The 17,443-nt window shown below is 35.8% G+C and overlaps 1 protein-coding gene across 2 annotated transcripts in view; it reads left to right on the top strand.

Annotated features, from left to right (window-relative positions):
- Window positions 1-17,443, top strand: part of STAG1 (stromal antigen 1) — a 469,676-nt gene that overhangs the window by 100,727 nt on the left and 351,506 nt on the right. For both annotated transcript variants that reach the window (XM_006846604.1, XM_006846603.1), the window contains exon 5: window positions 11,519-11,595. In XM_006846604.1, coding sequence (XP_006846667.1) covers window positions 11,519-11,595 — 77 coding nt within the window. The remainder of the gene's footprint in view (window positions 1-11,518; window positions 11,596-17,443) is intronic.

The raw sequence follows: 17,443 nt of genomic DNA, 5'->3' as shown, positions 1-17,443 counted from the left end.
GGACATATCGTCAGGAGGGACCAGTTGCTGGAGACGGATATCATGTTTGGTAAGGTGGAAGGTTAGAGAAAAAGAGGAAGACCCCCAATGAGATGGATTGTCCAAGTAGCAACACCAGTGGACTTAAGCGTGGCAACAATAGTGAGGTTGGCCCAGGATCAGGAAGTGTTTAATTCTGCTGTGCATACTGTCGCTATGAGTTGATACCGACTAGATGGCAGCTAACAACAACAAGACATTCTGAAGTAGTCTACCTCTTGTTCTTTTATATTTTATTTTTATTTTTTTGCCGTCAATAAGAAATTTACTTATTTAAAAAAAATCCAAATGCTGGCATTGTCCACAAAATGTTAACAGGTTTACTTGTAATTGTTATACAATTGAACTGCTGAAACTTGTTCACTGAACTATTTTGACATGCATTAATGCTCTATGTCCCCGCATTTATATTAAAAATTCACACAAATGAAAATGAGAAAACTGCCAATACCTAATTTCTGTCCCCCATTTTTCCATTCACAATCATATACTTAGGTACCTTTTGACCCCATGGTGGGAAAGAAAATCTAACATTCATAACTACCAATAACAGGAAGAAGAGAATTTGTTTAAGAATGAAATGTTTCCCATTATAGTGGATTCTTAAGCGCATTCTCCATGTATGCGACATGCTAGCTGGATGTCTTTTAGCACAATTGTTACACGTTTGGCATATATAGCACACAGGTTGTTGTCTTCAAAAAGGCCAACCAGATAGGCCTCACTTGCCTCCTGCAAAGCACCAATAGCTGCACTCCGGAAGCGCAGATCTGTTTTGAAGTCCTGAGCTATTTCTTACACCAGACGCTGGATGGGGAGTTTACGAATCAGAAGTTCCGTGGACTTCTGACAAAGTCTAATTTCATGAAGTGCCACAGTACCAGGCCTGTAATGATGAGGTTTCTTCATCCCTCCAGTAGAGGGTGCGCTCTTTCGAGTGGCTTTTGTAGCCAGTTGATTCCTGGGTGCTTTCCCACTGGTTGATTTGCAGGCAGTCTGATTTGTACAAGCCATGGTATAAAGAACTCCTCACTTAACCCCCCTCCTCCTTCAGCTGGAGCTCGACAAGCTAGAGGCAGCGGCGCTGACGTTAGAGAGTGACAGCAGCTCTGCAGTGGCTGCGAACACAATTCATCTTGTTCTTTTGAGTCTGTCTTAGTCTAGAAGCTCAGCTGAAAAGAGCAGGTAAAAGAACTGAGCATGAAATTTCAAGGAGTAGCTCAAAAAGACAAACTCAAATAGTATAATGAAGTATTTGAAGATCTGGAGTTAGAATACCAAAAGGGAAGAACATGCTCAGTGTTTTTCATGAAGGACTTGGCAAAGAATAAGCCTCCAGGTATTGATTAATACAAATTGAAAACTTTGAGCAAACTGATGAATTACTGGATGTACTCACTTATCTATGCCAAGAAATTTGGAGAATAGTTACATGGCCAACTATTGTAAGAGATCCATATTTGTGCCCATTCCAAAGCACCGTAACACAGTGGAATTCAGAAATCTGAGGACAGTATCACTGACATCGCCTGCAAGTAAAATTCTGCTAAAGATAATTCAAAACGGGCTCCAAGGGTACACTGACAGAGAACTGCCAGAGGTTCAAGAGAGATTAAGATATGACATGGAAAGAAAGATACCATTCCTAATGTCATATCAATCTTGGCTGAAAGCAGAGACTGTTAAAAAGATGTTTACCTGTACTTTATTGACTATGCAAAAGCTTTCAAATGCGGCTCATTACAAGCTATTGACATTACAGAGAATGAATATTCAAAACACTTACTGTGCTCATGATGATCCTGTACAGAGACCAAGAGACAACTGTTTGAACAGAACAAGGAGATACTGAATGGTTTAAAATCAGGAAAGATATATGCTAGGGTTGTATTCTTTCACCACACTTACTCAGTCTGTATGTTGAGCAGGTAAAGCAAGAAGGTGGATTATGTGAAGAAGAGCATTGCAACAGGCTTGGAGGAAGATGATACAGACTTCCTTGTTGAAAGCAGAAAGATCTTAAAATACTTAGAATGAAGATCAAAGAGTCGTTGGTATGGGCTGCATCTCAATGTAAATAAGACAAAAATCCTCGCAAATAATATCATGATAAATGGGGGAAAGATTGAAGTCTAAAACGTCCTTCTTTCTTGAATCCAGCATCAACACTCATGAACACAAAAGTCAAGAAATTAAACAACATGTTGCTTTAGAGAGTTCTGTTGCACAATTGTTCAAGAGCAAAGTGTTTTATTCAAAGTGTTCAAGAGCAAAGCTGTCCGTTTGAGTACATCTTACCCATGCTATTTTCAGTAGCTTCATATGCATGTGAAAGTTGGACACTAAATAAGGAAGACCATAGAAGAATTGATGCATTTGATTTATGGTACTGCAGAATATTAAAAGTACTGTGGAATGCCAAGGGAACAAAAGCGCTGTTTTAGAAGAAATATAGCCAATCTCAGAAACTTTATACAGAGTCACAATGAGTCAGAACTGACTCAATGGCACACAGCAGCAGCAGTAGTAGCAGAAGCAAATACATTTTTAAAAATAAAGTTGGATGACTGTCTTTATTCCTTTATAGTTGTTTTATAATATTTTGGACATTCCAAACTTTGCTTCATGTGAAACAAGTGTTCTTATACCTGGCCATAATAAATATGCTTCCTTTATTCTAAACAATTTTTTGCATTCTTTTCCTGTCTGAAATTAAGACATTGTGTACATATTTATTGATTACCTGTACGTTGCTTTTAGATGCCATACAGTCAATTCTGACTCTTAATGGCCCTTTGTATAACAGAATAAAACATTGCCTAATTCTGTTTAATGTCATATTTCAGCCCATTGTTATAGTAACTGTGTCAGTCCATGTTATAGAGGGACTTCTATTTGTAGTTGATGCTGTTCTTCACCAAATATGATGTACTTAGTCTTCCACAGAATGGACCCTCCTTTGTAATATGTCCAAAGTAAGCAAGACCAAGTCTTTCCATCCTTGCTTCTAAGGAACATTCTAACTATTCCTCTTCTGCTTATTGTTAAGTGCCTTCGAGTTGGTTCAGACTCATAGCGACCCTGTGTAGGGTTTCCAAATAGTGGCTGGTAAGATTGAACCACTGATGTTTATGTTCAAACCTATGTTAGAGTCCAGCACATTAACCCACAGTAGCACACCTGGACTCTTGGTAGTCAATGATATTTTCAGTATTCTTCACCAACACCATAATTCAAATGCATCAGTTCCTCAGATGCATAATTCAGTTCCTCAAATGCATCAGTTCCTCACCAATACCATATTTCAAATACATCTTTCCTTCTTTGGTCTTCTTGATTAATTCTACAGCTTTCACATAATGTGAGATTATAGAGAGTGCCATGGCTTGTGTTTGCACACATTAGTTTTCAAAGTAATATCTTTGCTCTTAAACATTTTAAAGTAGTATTTGGAAACAAATTCACTCTATGCAATAAGTCTTTTCAGTGTCTTAAATATTACTCCCATGAGTGTTGATTGTAAATCCCAGGTTTTCCATTTTATGCTACCTCCTTAAATTGTTGAATGTTCACCAGTTCTTTTGGTAAGGTGGTTCTCTGCATTACTTCCATCTTCTGTTGATACTTCCTGTATCATTCAATATTTTGCTGTGTAATCTTTCATCATTATAACTCTGTTCTTTAATTTCTACTTTAGTTCTTTCAGCTTTAGAAATGCTTAGTGTGTTCTTCCCTTTGGGTTTTGTAATTCCAGGTCTTTGTACATTTCATCCCAGTACTTTGTCTTCTTCAGCTACCCTTTGAAATCATCTGTTTACCCCTTTTACGTCATCATTTTTCTTTCATTCATTTTTTCTACTCTGTTCAAGAACAAGTTTCAGGGTCTCTTCTGACATCCATTTTGGTCTTTTCTTTCTTTCCTATCTTTTTATTGCCTTCCTTATTGTGTGATATTCTTGATGCCATCCCACAATTTTTTCCTGTTTTTGGTCATTTGTGTTCTTTTTCAAATTTGTTCTGAAGATTGCCTCTACATTCATGTGGGATATTCTCAGTGTAGTATATTGTCGCTCATGGACTTGCTTTATTTTTCTTCCCCTTCAGTCTCAACCCGCACATGCATAAATGATTTTATATTCTTTTCTTTGTTGTTGTTGTTTAATGCGTTTAAGTCAGACCTAAGCCATAGTGATCTTATATAGTGTTTCTGAGAAGAAACTGGTAGTTTTGAACCACCTAATAATGCTAATCAAACAGCGCTTTGCTTTAGCTGATGATATTAAGTTTCTCCCGTGTATCTTTCTACAGATCTAATTGATTTGATTCCTGTGTATTCTATCTGGTGATGTCCTCATGTATGTGTGTGTGCAGTGCTGTCAAGTCAGTACCAAGTCATAGAGACCCAGTGTAGGGTTTCCATGGAGCAGCTGGTGGATTTGAACCAGCAACCGTGTGGTTCACATTCCAGTGGTTATCCATGACCACCACACCAGGAGTCACACATATATAGTTAAATGTTGCACAAGTTTTTGTTCTTGAATAATTCTGCCATGAGATCATCTATCACCAAGGCCTTATTTTCCATCTGTTGATCCTTTGTGTCTTTCACATTGCAATGGCCAGTAATGATTCAGTGCATCTTGATTGCATGTTTGTTTAATTTCAGACTAATGAAATTGGTAGAATTTTCAATGTCTTTATTATTAGTGGTTGGTACATAAAATTGAATAATAATTGTATAACTGGTGATTGTTTGGTAGATAGGTATAACTCTATTACAAGCGGCATTATACTTTAAGATAGATATTGAAATGTTCTTTTTTAACAATGTATGTGGTAACACTCCATTTCAATTTAACATTCCCAGCATAGTAAAATATGATAATCTGAGACAAAATGGCCAATATTTTGTGTCTCTTCAATAATGGCTAAGATATTGATCTTTATACATTCAATTTCAGTTTTCACAACTTCCAGTTTTCCTAGACTCATTTCATGATATAATTACTAATGGATGTTTGTAACTGTTTCTTGTCATTTTGAGTCATGCTTCATCAACAAATGAAGGTCTCAAATACTTTGCTCCATCCATGTCATTAAATGTCAGTTATACTTTGAGGAGTCATGGTGTGGCACTGTAGGATAAGCACTGGACTGCAAGGTCAGTTCAAACCCAGCAGCTCTTCAGAAACACTAAACAGTATTGCTGAGCTGGAACCAACTCTATGGCACTTAATGACAGCAACAATAACATACTTTGAGGAAGGATCCATGGGTAGTACAATGGATTAGGATCTGGCTTGCTAACTGCAAGGTTAGCAGTTAGAATATACCAGTCAGTAAATGGGAGAAAGATGAGGCTTTCAGCTCCTGTAAAGATTTAACAGCCATGGGAACCTTGTACATGGTCGCTTTGAGTAGCTACCGACATGACAGCATGACACCACCACACTTGAAGTAGACAGCTCTTTCCTGCTCGTATTGGTGACTTCCAACTTAAGGAGCCCATCTTCCAGCACTATATCAGACAATGTTCTGTTGCTATTCATAAGAGTTTCAGTGGCCAACCAGAATTAGATTGTTGAAATCTGTCCATCATAGTAACCCTGTTTGTAATTGAAATACTGGTCACATAACTTCCAGCACCAGCATCACAGAGACACATCTACCACCACATTGCGACAAGCTGAACAATGAGTGATGGCATTGAATTGCATTGTTATTGTTATATTTATTATATATATTGGTTGTCTCAATGAATACTGTGAAATATTTGTATGAATTTAGGAACTGTATTGGTTAAGACCCATCACTCATCTGTCAGTTTGTCATACATTGGTGGTATGTGTGTTGCTGTGGTTCTGGAAGCTATGTTAAGAGTATTTTAAATACTAGTGGGGTCAAGCCTGATGGACAGGTTTCAATTGAGCTTCCAGACTAGGAAGAAGGAGAAACAAAGTAATTCCAAGTATTTAGTTACTGAAAACCTTATGAATAGCAGTGGAACACTGTCAGCACCAGAATATTGAATATTATTGAAACATGATGAAGAGCACCAGGATATTGTCAGATACAATGTTGGAAGATAAACCCCTCAGATTGAAAAGCAGTCAAAATACGATTGGTGAAAAGATACCTCTTCAAAGTAGATTTGACCATGATGACGTGTATGTAACAAAGCCTTCAAGACCTTCATTTGCTGATGGGGCACAATTCAAAATAAAGAGAAAAGAGCTTTAACAAGCCAATAATAATGGCAACGTGGAATCTAAGAAGTCTGAATCTAGGGAAATGGGAAAATTTCAGAAATGATGTGGAAGACGTAAGTATGTCCTAGGCAATAGTGAGTTGAAATGGGCTGGTGTTGGCCATTTTGAATCTGACAATTACGTTTTACCATGTTAGGAATGACAAATTGTAGAGGAATGGCATCACATTCATCATCAAAAACAGTATGTCAAAATCTGTCTTGAAGTACAGTGCTGTCTGTGATGGTACAATATCCATACGCCTAAAAGGAAGACCAGTTAATAATACCACTATTATTCAAATATTCTACCACCAGTCACTAAAGCCAATGAGGATGAAATTCAAGAATTCTACCAGCATCTTCAATCTGAAATTGATCAAGCATGCAATCTAGATTTATTGATAATTATTGGCCATTGGAATGCAAAGGTTGGAAACAGAGAAAGGATTAGTAGTTAGAAAATATGGTGTTGGTGATAAAAACGATGCTGGAGATTGAATGATAAAATTTTTGCAAGACCAAGGACTTCTTCATTACAAACACATTTTTTAAACAACATAAAAGATGACTATATACATAGACCTCACCAGATATCATATACAAAAATAAAATTTGCTATACCTGTGGAAAGAGATGGTAATAAAGCTCAATATCATCAGCCAAAACAAGACAGTGGGTAGACTATGGAACTGACCATCAATTGATCATATGCAAATTCAGGCTGAAGCTGAAGAAAATTAAACCAAGTTGACGAGAGCAAAAATATGACCTTGAACATACCCCACCTAAATTTCAAGATCATCTGAAGACTTGATACATTAGACACTAAAGACCAGAAGAGTTGTGGGATGACATCAAGAACATCATAGAGGAAGAAAGCAAAAGGTCATTAAGAAGACAAGAAAGAAGGAAAAGACCAAAATGGATGTCAGAGAGACTCTGAAACTTGCTCTCCAGCGTAGAGATGATAAAGCAAGTGGAAGAAATGAGGAGGTACAAGAGCTGAACAGAAAATTTCAGAGGTTAGCTCAAGAACACCAAGTCATATGTTATAATGAAATGTACAAAGACCTGGTGTTAGAAAACAAAAAGTGAAGAACATGCTCAGTATTTCTTAAGCTGAGAGAATTGAATAAAAATTCAAGCTTTGACCTGAAATATTGAAGGATTCTTTGGGCAAAATGGAGTCCTGTTGTGGCACTGCAGTACAATGTGCTGTTCTGCAAGGGCAGTTTGAAGCTCAAGGGTGGCGGTTCAAACCTACTAGCAGTTCCTCGGAAACTACACAGGGTCACTATGGGTCAGAACCGACTCGAGGACACCCAACAACAATGGGTAAAATATTGAATGTTGCAGAACGTATCAAAAGAAGCTGGAAGGAATACGCAGAGTCACTGTACCAAAATTCAGTGGTCAGTGTTGAACCATTTCAAGAGACAACATATGATCAAGAGCCAGTGATACTGAAGGAAGGTGACCAAGGGACACAGAGGTATTAATGTAGAACAAGCTTTGAGAACTGATGGAATACAAATTGAAATCTTTAATGAAACTCATGTAGCACTGGAGCCAGTCACTCTTCTATGCCAAGAAATTTGGAAGATGACTATCTGACTGACTAGAAGAGATCCATATTTGTGCCCATTCCACAGAGAGGTGATCCAGTGGAATGCAGAAATCATTGGATAATATCACTCAAGTCACTTGCAGAAATCATCAGATAATATCGTTAAAATTGCATGCAAGTAAAATTTGCTAATGGTAATACAAAAGTGGCTGCAACCATACATAGAGAACTTCCAGACGTTCAAGCCGGTTTCAGAAGAGGATGTGGAATGAGGGATATCATTGTTGATATTCTCTGTTGAAAGCAGAGAATACCAGAAAGACATTTACCTGTGCTGTATTGACTATGTTTGGCTTTCAGTTGTGTGGATCATGACAGGGTATGGACAACATTGTGAAGTATGAGGGTTCCGGAACACTTAATTTTGCTCATAAGGAACCTCTACATAGACCAAAAGGCAGTTGTTCTAACAGATGACAGAAACACTGAATAATTTTAAATTAGGAATGGTTTGTGTCAGTGTTGTATTCTTTAACCATACTTAATCAATTTGTATACTGAGCAAATAATCTGAGAAGCTGGATATATGAAGAAAAACGTGGCATTAGGATTGGAGGAAGATTCATTAGAAACCTACGATATGCAAGTGATACAACCTTGCTTGCTGAAAGCAAAAAGGATTTTAGAATACTTACTGATGAAAGGTCAAAGAGCACAGCCTTTGGTATGGGTCACATCTCAGTGTAACGAAAATAAAAATCCTCTCTGCTGGGCCAATAAACAACTTCCATATAAATGGAGAAAAGATTGAAGTTGTCAAAGACTTCCTTTTGCTGGGATCAGCAGTCATCAACACTCATGGAAGCAGTGGTCAGGTAATCAAGCTTTGTATACCATTAGGGAAATCTGCTGTATTAGACCTCTTTAAAGTGTTGAAGAGTAAAGATATAACAGTTTAAGAAATATGGTGTACTTCCTCTCAGCTGTGGTATTTTCAGTAGACGTTGAACAGCGAATAAGTAAGTCAGTATCTTCGAAGAATTGATGCATTTGAGGTATGGTACTAGAGGAGAATATTATGAGTATCATGGACTGCCAAAAGAACAAATAGATCTCTGTTGGATGAAATACAGGCAGAATGCTCCTAGGAAACCAGTATCTCCAGAGTTCATCTCTCTTACTTCAAATGTAATATTAGGAGGGACCAGTCCCTGGAGAAGCATATCATGTTTGGTAAAGTGGAGAGTCAAAGAAAAATAGGGAGACCCTCAACAAAATGTATTGGCACAGTGCCAGCAGCCAATGATCTGAGGCATAGTGCAGTGATTGTGAGGTTGGCACAAGACCAGGTAGAGTTTTGTTCTGTTGTGCATAGGGTCACTATGAGTCAGTACTGACTTCCTGGCACTTAACAACAGCAAGAAATAGGTTAAGATCTACTGCTTTTGTGAACTAGTTTCTCTGATTAAAAAATAACAGAAATATTTAGACCAGATAGATTGTGCGTTGCCTTGTCATTACGTTATGAAGGAAATTTAGTTAACGGAATGTCTGAATGTTTTAATCTAGCCTAAACACCAAAATGTGTTCTGGACCTCTTAGGCTTTAAAGTGTACTTTCAATATAAAACCAAGAAGAAGGGTTATCTTTTAATTGTATCAGTTGTTGTAACATTGTAGTCAGTAGAATTTTACATCCTTGTATAAAATTGCTGTGAGTCAGGATTAAGACTGAGGCATATAACATCATACTAATGTGATAGATAGTAATTTCCTTTCATTTGTAACAATTAAGAAATCTTATTTTAGTGTTTTGCTTTCTCCATTATCCATTAATGACATTTCACCTATCGGTGCCATGAACCATCCTGTAAAATTATATGTTTTAGTGAATCAAATAAGGTTAAATACTTTTGGTTCATTTGGTCAAAATAGTTTTAACTTTGAGGGTGATACTAGGAATGTCAAAAAGCAAGCTTGAGATAGAAAATTTTTAACAGTTCAATGCAGATATGTTGTTGTTTTATTAAGTGTTGTTGAGTCAGTTCCGAGCCATAGTGAGCTCTGTCTAGGGTTTCCAAGGAGTGGCTGGTGAGGTTGAACTGCTGACCTTGTGGTTCAAACTGAACTTGTGATCCAGTGCTATATCCTGCAGTGCCACACCAGGACTCCAGTTGCAGATGTATATTAAATTTTCATTAAAAATTCTGTTTTAGTATGTAAACAACCTGCCTTCAATACTGGTTTTGGCAATCACACTATAAATTTTTACCATTTTGTCTGAAGATACTATATTTAGGAGGAAATCTTTTAAAATATTTTCCCTGTCTACACCTGGAGCCCTGAACCTTGACTTTGTCATCTCTACAATTTGAAATTAGCAATATCTGATGAATATACTTAATGAATTCAGAGTTTCGAGCATAGAAGTGAAAGCTCCATGTAAAATGTACTTGAAGATGGATTTGATGAAAAGATAGGGCAGGTATTAATTTTTCTGTTTTATAAAAATTTTGTAAAATTAAATTCAGTATGCCAAATGTTCCAATATAGTTTTTGTTGAGAATCTAAAATAAAGACTACACTTTAATAAAGTTTTGTGACTGTAGTTTCTTATTGTAGAGAACAGTATACTCTTTACTATAATGTACAAGTAGTGCATTTAGAATACTTTCTTGACTTATAGTCCAAAATTTGATGTTAATTGGTGCTTCTCAATGGCTATTATGATCCTTTTCTTAAATTCATTATTTTGTAATTGTGCAATTGAAACAATCTTATGTAATTAGCTCATGATGCTCTATAGCAAAGGTTGACTTTGAAGTTGATTTCATTTTCTTTAAATTATTTTTTTAAATAACTTTTAACTATGAATTTATTTTTCTTTGTCTTTGCTGTATGAGTGATCATATTTATGAAACTTAACCATATTTGAAATGAAAATGAAGTAGCTAACCATCAAGTTGATTCCAACTTACAAGGACTCTATAGGATAAAGTAGAGCTGTTTCACAGGATTTCTGAGACTGTTAAGTCTTTATAGGATCAGACAGCCTCATCCTTCTGCCTAGGTGGGTTTGAAGTGCTACTCTTTCAGTGAACAGCCCAACACTTAACCCACTATTTAGCTAAGAATGGTGTGAAACAATGAGGTGTGAGAGAGGATTAACCTTTTCATTCATTGTTAGATTGATACATGGAAGTTACTGATCATTTTTTCATGTTTAGAGGAAACATTTAACTGAAAGGTGGTGTTAAATTAGGGAACATTTAGTTTTATTTACAGAGGGTATTAGTAATAAATCACAAAGAACCATGAATGCGTTCTCTGTTTTGAGATTTTGTTAAGAGTAAGTCAGAACATATGTAAATCAATCTTTAGGTCCCTTCCTATTAATTTATAATGTTTTACATCTTTTATCTTCCCCATCCTCCTCTCTATAGTTTTCCTCATATATTTCATGGAATATTCAGTTGTTTTAAAATTCTGAAGGACTTTGAAGTTACAAAAATAAAATTACTGTAGAATAAATTTTTCAGGTGTTTGTGGAGGAAGTAGAAACATACTATTTCAGTAATTTTTCAAAGAATTACCTTACCAGATTAAATTCAATATTTAACATGGTATAGAAAATGATTAACTGTACAATCTGTTGTTCCACAGGTACAGTGAGAATAGAGATGTTTCGAAATATGCAAAATGCTGAAATCATCAGAAAAATGACAGAAGAATTTGATGAGGTATATGGCATTTCATTATTTATACAAATTGCCTGTTTATTCTTTAAAATTATGAATCTGTGAAAATGTTTTTGTTGTTGTTGTTGTTGTTATGTAGAGTTTAGTATGTTCTTGTTTCTAAGTGCCATCAAGTTAGTTCCAACTCATAGCAACTCTGTATAGAGTTTCCGGAGATTAGCTAGTGAGTTTGAACTGCAGACTTTCCAGTTGACAAACTGGAGACAAACCTTGTGTTGTTGAGTGCCATCCAGTTAGTTCTGACTCATAGCGACACTGTATAGCGTTTTCTATTTGTTATTGTTAAGTGCCTTCAAAACAGTTCTGACTTAAGATGTTTGAGGAGTGCTGGTGGGTTTCAACAGTAGTTCAGCACTTATTCTACAGTGCCACACCCATATACCTTATAAGGGAGTATGAAGTACTTCTTTATTATATGAAAATTAAGTCTAATAATTCCAACATAAATGATATTTGAAGATCTGATTGCATTACATGTTGGGACTTTTGCTTAATGTCTGATAACTGATAAGTGTAAGAGTGATTTGATGTTGAAATTGATTCTTGATAATCATTCTTGAAGACCTTCTCAAATCCCCAAATTTATAGCTGCATCTTATATAGTAGTCTCATTATCTGTGTTATGCTGTTGTGTTTGTTAGGTGCCATTGAGCCTGTTCTGACTTTCCAAGCCTATATAGACTATCCAAGAGAGACTAGTGCATTTGAAGTACTGACCTTGTGACGAACAATCCTTTGCTTATTCTATAGCACCACACAAGGACTCCGTTGTATGCTAGTGCTATGAAATTGTAAAGAAGTTATTTGGAGGTTAATCATACTGAGCAGTGTAGCATATGAAGGGGCCTCAAAATGTTTCTGGAAAGATTCAAGTATCTTTAATTTCCGTTTTTCCATGATCTTTGTAAAACCACCTTCACATTATACTTACTTTTGAGATGGTTAGAGTGCATCATCATATTTATGTTTTAAAAAATACCTAATGCAGAAAACCTGTTCAGCTTTACCAAAATTTCCCAAATTATTTTTTCATGGAGATGACCCTCCTCTTTTCTACTTTTTTTCCTCTTTTTTTGGTATAAACTTTACGCTTCTATGGGATACTGTGTTTTAAACTATTTTAATGTCTATTTAGATTACATGCTTTCCTTACTTGTTATCTCAGAATTAATCACCCTTTCCATTTATTGAAATAGTTTCTTGATTGTAATTGATTAAAAACTGTTAGTTTTATTTTTGTGAATTTTATTTTTACATATATGGTGAATTAGTTCATGCTATGCTTTAGGTCACCACCAATTTCAACATTCTACCTTTAAATTTAAATAATATATAAAGAGATATATTCCTTTTTCTTGCCTTTCAACACTAACAAGAAGATTGATTTTGTTCTGAGTTCACTTAAGTGTTTAAGGGTTAAGGGTTTCTCAGACTTTTTATGTTTTTAACTGAAAAAACTTTTTATGTTTTTAACTGCAAATATACACTTTAAAGTGTACACACGTCAAACATACACATGTTTAAGTACAGAATACACAGAGCAAAACATGTATTTCTAGCCAGTTGTTTGCATTCCCCTTGCAGTATTTACTAAAACATTTTGATGTGTGTCTTTATAGAAACATTCTCGTAGAATGCTTTTGTAATATTTCAGACTATTTAGTCCTTATAAAAACATTTGTCTGTTTAGTACCTTCTGTATGAGTTAGGAGCGGTTTTATCTTGTTTTCTCTGTGTATATGTCTGTAATCCTTGGTATTTAATTTGTAATCCAACAAACTCTGAAATACCAAAGGATTTTTATAATTCATTTGGTAGCAAAACCTGACCTTTTCAGTCTAGATTTTATTTATCCCAGTCATTGTAAATATCTATTGTTTGTTCTCGAAATACGAGGCAGTTATAAAAAGTGTATGATAAAATTCCATTATTTTTTAATTCCATTTTTTATGTACTTTTTGAAGCCCCCTGATACTAATATTTTGGACTGATAGAGGGCTAACCCAAATTCTGTTGTAGTTGATGAAATAGAAATTATATACACTGTGTTAACTTCTAAAATTTTAAGTGAGTTCTGAAACATTTCTCTGTGTGTATTCACTAAAAAATACTTTAGTTGATCTCACTTCAGTAATACATATGTGGCAATCAGTATATAACAGAACATTATGTGAGTGGTCAGTTTATTTACCAACTATTAGATTCTGTCTTTGCCATTCTAGCAAAACAAATGTTTCATACCAACTTCCAGGACACTGGCAGATGAATGACCAGTTATTAAAAGTTTAGGGATGTTAAGGTCACCTTGGGAATCATTTAAACAAAAAATACTGATACCTGACTCCTTACCCTAATTCTTAAATATTCAGATTTAGTTTGTCAGGGGCTTAACCTGGGCATACTAAAATATTTCACGTAATAAGGATAGAATAAAGGGGAAATAAATATACATTGAAAATACACAACAAGAAATCATCATTTTGTAATTAAAAATTTAAATAACTAGTAAAAACGAGGCATTCAGGGAAATAAAGGTCATGGTATACCAAGGAAAATTATTACTGTCAAATTAAATAGATAATGTATACAACACCTGTTGCCATTTATTTGATTGTGACACATTCAAGATGAATAGAAGGAATGCTAAACTTGTAACAAAATGGATAAGTTAAAAATAGAATTTGCAAATGATATTATACTAATCTTATTTCCTATTTCTAAATATATTCCCCCAGTATTTGAGATGAGTGACGTAATCAAAGTAGACTTAAAAACAAACAAAAAAAAACTTTATATTGTGAATTGAATGAAGGTTTTACATTTTAAAAATATGCATATTGTTTCATCTTGTTGATTGCAATCCCCTGCATGTGTCAACAGTTATCCCACTTCCTCCTTATTGCTCTTATTTCCAAACCACCCTCCCATTCCTTCTCAACTTTGTCCTTAAGTAAATTATTGCCCTTTTGATGTTGAATTATGGCCTTTCCATGATAAGCATATTTTCTTAGTGTTGTTCCACCTATATACCCTTCTACTGCTTGGTTGAAAATTGGACCATGAAAGTGAGTTCCATTTCAGACCTTAAGGGTGATCAAGGGCCATAATCTCAGGTTCCTTCAGTCTCTTTCTTACCATTAAGCCCACTAATGGTTTTTATTGTGAATTCAGTGATAGTTTACAGGGAAGAACATTGGCCTTACCAGTTAATTTTTTTTTTTTTTCACATTTTATTTAGTTAGTTAGTTTGTGTGTGTGTGTGAGTTAAGTGATAGTTTACATGGGAGAGCATCAGTTTTACACTCATCATTTCCTTGCAATGATTACAATCTCCTGCATGCATCATCATTCAACAATATTTGCTTCTATTCCCTCTGGTTTTGTTTTTTTGGGGTTACCATTTTTTTTTATAACTTTATTTGAACCCGCATTGTCTCCCACTCTAACCAGGACACTCTAATGTGATCCGTTTCATAGCAGTTGGTAGTTGTAGCTGGTCTCAGAGACGTGGTGACTGATGTTCATATGCTCCATTGGTCCATTGTACTAGTTGATTCCAAGCATTTTCAATTTTCTTCTCTTTTGTTTCTTCCACAAATGGAGAGATCAATAGTTGTACTTTAGATGGCAACTCATGAGCTTTTAAGGTCCCAGATACTATTCACCATTGTCGACCATTGTCTTTTTGTACTGTGTTATGCCAATTGACCATCATGTACCGGATGTCCTGAGCCTCCAGGGCCAGAGACTCATTTCTTCAAAATATTTGACAATATCTAAGACATTTTCATCATTTTATACTCTAAATGTTCCACTGCATTCATAGCTGTGTTTCCAGCAAAGGTACAAATACCCTCTTTCAAACCCTTAAATACTTATGGGTATACTCCCACCTTCATCCAATACCCATTCAGTCTTTGTGTGTCTCCATGTGCCATCCCACAGAACACTGTTGTTCCATTGTGTGTATAACACTATTTACCTCTGTCTCATTTAACCCCTGAATGTTCTCCTTGTATCTTTACCTGTCTTCATCATTCTTCTGCAAACCTCCCTCAAAGAAGACTGATTTTCAAAATCACTATCTTTTTTTTCCCTGATTGGCAGTACAGCTAACACAGTTTTGATTATGATTAAATTTTATTTACCCAAACCAGAATTATATTTTGGTTATGTTCTGAGACTGTCCATTTTATGTTCAATAATTTTAGCAATACTTTGCTCATTTACTGCTGTTGTATATGCACACTAGAAATTTGCTTTAAATGTTTATGTCATTAATTATTTCATTAAGACTTTTTAATTGTTGACCTCCAAAATATTGTATAGTTCATTTAGTTGTTTGGGAGTAGGGGAAATTAGTTTTGCAGATTTTATTTTGTGAAAAAATTCTAAAAGATCTAACTACGAGCAACTTTAACAATGTCTGGTTCGCTTGGAGTAGACAGTATACAGTAAGTTCAGACTTCATGCACGGAACAGTAATGACCAAAGGCCAGGCAAGATGTGGATTGACATGAAGTACATAATATATGAAGAAAGCAAAAGGAGTCATTACAAAGACTCCTTTGTAGTGTAGGAGAAGAGGGGGCTAAATGATTGTCAGGACAGACTCTTAAATTTGCTCTTGAATCTAGAGTAACTAAAGCAAATGGAAGAAATTATTAGATAAAAGAGCTGAATAGAGGATTTCAACAGTTAGCATAAGACAAAGTAAAGTGTTATAATGAAATGTGAGAAAACCTGAAGTTAGAAAACAAAACAAAAATACATGCTTGGCATTCGTTAAACAAAAAGAACTGAGGGGAAAAAAATTCAAACCTCAGCTTTAAATAAAGAAGAATTCTATGGAAACAAGTATTGGAGGAAGAATTATTAATAACCTGCAGTATGCAGATGACGCAAAATGCTTGCTATAAGAAAAGAGGCCTTGAAGCACATCCTTCAAGTATGTTTTATTGTTAAGTGCCATTGAGTCGGTGCTGACTCATAGTGATCCTGTATAGGGTTCCCAGGGAGCAGCTGGTGAGCCTGAGCGTTCAACCTTGTGGTTCAAACTGACTTTGCAGTCCAGGGCATTCGCCCACAGCACATCACCAGAACTCCTTCAGTATGGATTGCTCAAAATAAAGAAAACAAAAATCTTCACCACTGGACTAATAAGAACATCAAAGTAAATGGACAAAGATCGAAGATGTCAAAAATTTTATTTTATTTGGATGTCCAGTCAATACCAGTGGAAGCAGTAGTGAAGCAATTAAAAAACATACTTGAAGGATCCTGCGCCTGATCAACAAAATGGCATTAAAAGTACCCTCAGCACAGAATAAAGTCCTGCTTAAGTTTCTGGTCTCCCAGAAAGTTGAGACACCCCCACCCCCACCCCCATTCCAGGTTTCAGAAAAATCTCCATAAATCTCAATACCCCCCGCCCTTTGTAAACTCATCAGAACTGTATCCGGATCACACTGCCTTAAATACCCCAATCTGTAAGAACAGAAAGGCTCTTGGTCTCCTGTAGTGACTTAGAGTACACCCTCCCAGGTTTACTGTATAAACCTGCCTGCTGTTGAAGCCTAGACACTATTCTTGTCTCTTTCTTTCTTTTCTTTACAATACTACATTGGGAAAATCTGCTGCAAAAGATCTCTTCATATCACTCCCTGACCTCAAAATATATTACACGGCTACAGTGGTCAAAAAGGAGCTCTGGTAGCGTAGTGGTTACGAATCGGGCTGCGAACCTTAAGGCCAACAGTTCGAAACTACCAGTGGCTCCGCGGGAGAAAGATGAGGCGTTCTGCTCCCGTAAAGATTTACAGCCTTGGAA

This window comes from Chrysochloris asiatica, unplaced genomic scaffold (assembly GCF_000296735.1).
Source record: "Chrysochloris asiatica unplaced genomic scaffold, ChrAsi1.0 scaffold00028, whole genome shotgun sequence".
NCBI lineage: Eukaryota > Metazoa > Chordata > Mammalia > Afrosoricida > Chrysochloridae > Chrysochloris > Chrysochloris asiatica.
This window is presented reverse-complemented; position numbering and strand designations above follow the sequence as displayed.